Source organism: Bison bison, unplaced genomic scaffold, assembly GCF_000754665.1.
Source record: "Bison bison bison isolate TAMUID 2011002044 unplaced genomic scaffold, Bison_UMD1.0 scf7180017864144, whole genome shotgun sequence".
NCBI classification, from domain to species: domain Eukaryota; kingdom Metazoa; phylum Chordata; class Mammalia; order Artiodactyla; family Bovidae; genus Bison; species Bison bison.
The window spans coordinates 2,232,648-2,237,169 of NW_011494716.1; the positions used below are offsets into that span (position 1 = coordinate 2,232,648).

The window sequence follows — 4,522 nt, forward strand, 5'->3', positions numbered from 1 at the left end:
GAGAAGCGCTTCCCCACCTGCCCACAGATCCCAGTCTTCCTGGGCAGCGAGGTCCTGCGCGAGTCCCGCAGCGCCGACGGCGCGGTGCACGTGGTGGAGCGGAGCTGCAGGCTGCGCGTGGAGGCCCCGCGGCTGCTGCGCAAGGTGTGCGCGGAGGGGGTCCCTGGAGAACCGGGGACCTCGCGGAGGAGGGGCCCGCACCGGAGTGGGGCGTGGCGGGCGGGGACCCGGGGGCGGGGTTCAGGCGTGGGGACACGCGTGTGTCGGTGCTTGGAGAGGGTTCTGGACTGGGGGCCTCCTGGATCCAGGGGAGAGGAGGGCCGGGTGGCTGGGCTGAGACTGGATATTGTCCAGAGAACTAGGGCCAACAGGGAGTCCCAGGGTCCCGGAGGTGGGGGAAAGGGGTTGGAGTCAGGGCTCCGGGCTCCGGCGGGTGGGCTGGAGTCGGGCAGGGGACCAAAGGTCCACAAGTCCAGGGATCCCCGAATTCAGAGATCCAGGGATCCGGACTGGGCTGGTGGTCAGGGCGGGACCCCGGGGTTTCCCGGGTCTGGGGGTGACAGTCCTTGGGACTCGCGCCCCGAGCCCCCACCTCACGTCTAGCCTGCACACCCCTGCTGTCTCTTTCCTGCAGATCGCAGGCGTGGAGCACGTGGTCTTCGTGCAAAGAAACGTCTTGAACTGGAAGGAGAGGACGCTCTTCATTGAAGCGCACAACGAGACCTTCGCCAGCCGCGTGGTGGTCAAGGAGAACTGCAGCTACAGGGTGAGCCAGGGGCTGGCTGCAGGGATTGGATCCCCCAAGCACCGGGCTGGGCCCTGAGGTCGGTGAAGTCCTGACGGCTCCGGCCCTCCCAGGGAGATATCAGAGAGGATGCAGGAGCTCCTGACACCTGCAGTTCACAGACACGGCTGAAATAAATACATATATTGTTATATGTGGGGCTTCCCTGGTGGCTCAGATGGTAAAGAATCCGCCTGCAATGCGGGAGACCCAGGTTCCATCCCTGGGTGGGAAAGATCCCCTGGAGAAGGGAATGGCTTACCCATTCCAGTATTCTTGGAGAATTCCATGGACTAGTCCATGGGGTCACAGAGTCGGCATGTTTGAGTGACTAACACTTTCACAACAAATACATTTTAAAATATAGTATTTATGCATACTTTATGATATATTAAATATTAATTTAAATATATCACATATGTATACTTTGTTAAAAGTTTATTTTATTTTTGGTTGTGCTGGGTCTTTGTCACTGCACGTGAGTTTTCGCTAGTTGCGGCTAGCAGGGGTCGCTCTCTAGTGTCCAGGCTTCTCCCTGCAGTGGCTTCTCTTGTTGCAGAGCATAAGCTCTAGGGTCCATGGGCTCAGTAGTTGTGGTGCACAGGCTTCATTGCCCAATGGTGAGTAAAATCCTCCTGGACCAGGGATCGAACCCGTGTCCCCTGCATTGGCAGGTGGATTCCCAGCCACTGGACCACCAGGGAAGCCCATCATTGTGTATAATTTTTAAGGGACCGGAACTTTGGACTCATTTTCTTTGGTCCTTCCTGAAAAGGCCGTCTTCTCTGAGGTTTAGACCTTGCGTTGTTCTCTGGACAGAGCCCCCTGGTACTGCTGTGACATGCTGCCCACTGTGTGCTCTGCCCGGGTCCAGGTCACCAAGAGAGCCCCCCGAGGGGGCATTTCATCCCCCACACTGAGACTGTTGCCGCCCCTGCCTGGCTTTTCAGGTCCACCCTGAGAATGAAGACTGGACGTGCTTTGAGCAGTCTGCCTCACTCGACATCCGGTCCTTCTTTGGCTTTGAAAGTGCCTTGGAGAAGATCGCCATGAGGCAGTACACAGCCAACGTCAAGAGGGTAAAAAGCGGGTTCCTTCAGTCATGGGGAGGAAGGTGCACAGACCTTGAAGCCTGCAGACTCTGATCTGCAACCCCGAGACCCTTAACCTTCCTCAACCTCAGTCTCCTCATATGTACAATGGGTATTCTAATCAAGTCATATCATGTGAGATGATGCATGGAAAGCATCTGGTCCAGGATGCGGACTTTGTTGCGGTGCTTGGTTTAAAGATCTCAGACCATCACTGAGTAGAGACTTGTTAGAGGTGAAACAGGTGAACTTCATTTTAATTAAGTTATGTTTCTATCCATGTTTTTAATATAAAATTTGTTCAATTGCTAAGTCGTGTCCAACTTATTGTAACCCCATGGACTGCAATACACCAGGCTTCTCTGTCTTCCACTATCTCCTGGAGTTTGCTCATATTCATGAGTCAGTGATGCTATCTAACCATCACATCCTCTGCCACCCCCTTCTCCTCCTGCCCTCAGTCTATCTCAGCATCAAGTCTTTTCCAGTGAGTTGGCTCTTAGCATCAGGTAGCCAAAGAAACATTTATATTATTTTATAATATTTTATTACAATATTTTATAATATATTTATAAATATATAATATTTAACATATACTTTAAAATATAAAATATACAAATACTTGTGGGCTATTTCACTTTCTTTGTTTGGGTTTAAGTCTTTGAAATCAGTGTGTATTTAGCGCACCCAGCACTTCTCCGCTTGGATCTGCTGATTCCAACTGCCCTGTAGCCACGTGTTGGGCTGGGTAGGAGCCAGTGATGGGTGACTCCCGTGATGGCTGACTCCCTGGCCGGCCTCTGCAGTACCGATATGTCTCTGGCTTCCAGGGCAAGGAGGTGATCGAGCATTACCTGAATGAGCTCATCTCCCAGGGCACCTCTCACATTCCCCGGTGGACGCCTGCCCTCGCCCGAGAAGAGGACGCCCCCTCCCAGGCCGGGCAGAGGGAACCCGACTCACTGGAGGTCTGTGGGCCCAGCAATGCCCAGGACCTGGCTCCCGAGTCAGTCAGTACTGATGGTAGGTCTCAGGCAGCCGCCAGGTCTGCCCTGGGGGGGCACAGTGGGCCTGCTTATTCCTGGGAGGGGCTGGGTGGGGAGGGTGGCCAGGGGTCCTCCTTGGGTCAGGCTAAGCTTCCTCCCTCCCTCAACTGCTGTACCCTCTCTCTGCTCCAGCCCAAGAGCCAGGACTGGCTCGTTCCTCCATCAGGAATGGGCTGATCCTCCCTTTCCTCAGGTTTTTTTAGCATTCTAAATTAAATGAGGAATGCATGATTGTGGTAGAGAAGAATTCAAACTGCTCAGATGTGAAGTAGGAAGTAAGACTCCTTTCCTCTCTGTGGAAAGTTTTCCTGAAGCTATCTAGGCACATATACATACATAATACACACACACACAGCGCGCGCACACACTTTTTAGACTCATACACACGTGGAACTTACATTGATCAAATGAGAGCATATATACATTCCATTTGATAATTGACTTTTTTAAAAAATTTACTAATGTTGCTGGAACTTTTTCTATCAGTGCATGTATCTTGGTATTTGCAGTATTTTGTGGCATGGTTGCACCATAATTTGTTAACAAACATTGTTTATTATTTTGATTAGTTTATTTAGCTAGTCTTGTATTGATGGGCATGTAGATTGTTTCCATTCCTTTTTATTTTAAAATTTTGTTTTTATTTGCACACCGCCCCTCCGGCCCCTCCACCCCGTCCTCACCCTGGAAACGGGCAGCATGTATTCCCGACCAGGGATTGAACCCATGCATGAAGTCTTTTTATTTGATTTATTTGTTTTGGCTGTGCTGGGTCTTCGTCGCTGCCTGGGCTTTTCTCTGGTTGTAGCAAGTGGGGGCTACTCTCTGGCTGCGGTGCACAGGCTTCTCACTGCAGTGGCTTCTCTAGTTGCAGAGCACAGGCTCCAGAGCACAGGCTCAATAGTTGTGGCCTATGGACTCAGTTGCTTCGAGACATGTGGGATCTGTCCAGCCTGGGGATCGAACCTGTATCTTCTGCATCAGCAGGCGACTCTTTCTTTTTTTTTTTTTTAATTAATTAATTTTAATTGGAGGCTAATTACTTCACAATATTGTAGTGATTTTTGCCATTCATTGACGTGAATCAGCCATGGGTGTACATGTGTTCCCCATCCTGAACCCCTCTCCCACATCCCTCCCCATCCCATCCCTCAGGGTCGTCCCAGCCCTGAGCACCCTGTCTCATGTATCAAACCTGGACTGGAGATCTATTTCCCATCAGTTCAGTTCAGTTCAGTTCAGTCGCTCAGTCATGTCCGACTGCTTGCGACCCCATGAATCGCAGCAGGCCAGGCCTCCCTGTCCATCACCAACTCCTGGAGTTCACTCAAGCTCACGTCCATCAAGTTGGTGATGCCATCCAGCCATCTCATCCTCTGTCGTCCTCTTCTCCTCCTGCCCCCAATCCCTCCCAGCATCAGAGTCTTTTCCAATGAGTCAGCTCTTCGCATGAGGTGGCCAAAGTACTGGAGTTTCAGCTTTAGCATCATTCCTTCCAAAGAAATCCCAGGGCCGATCTTCAGAATGGACTGGTTGGATCTCCTTGCAGTCCAAGGGACTCTCAAGAGTCTTCTCCAACACCACAGTTCAAAAGCATCAGT

General features: G+C 51.5%; 1 protein-coding gene across 1 annotated transcript in view; it reads left to right on the forward strand.

Annotated features, from left to right (window-relative positions):
* Nucleotides 1–4,522, forward strand: part of SEC14L5 (SEC14-like 5 (S. cerevisiae)) — a 40,249-nt gene that overhangs the window by 16,168 nt on the left and 19,559 nt on the right. Inside the window, exons 4-7 of the mRNA XM_010840433.1 lie at nt 4–144; nt 635–766; nt 1,735–1,863; nt 2,706–2,898. Coding sequence (XP_010838735.1) covers nt 4–144; nt 635–766; nt 1,735–1,863; nt 2,706–2,898 — 595 coding nt within the window. The remainder of the gene's footprint in view (nt 1–3; nt 145–634; nt 767–1,734; nt 1,864–2,705; nt 2,899–4,522) is intronic.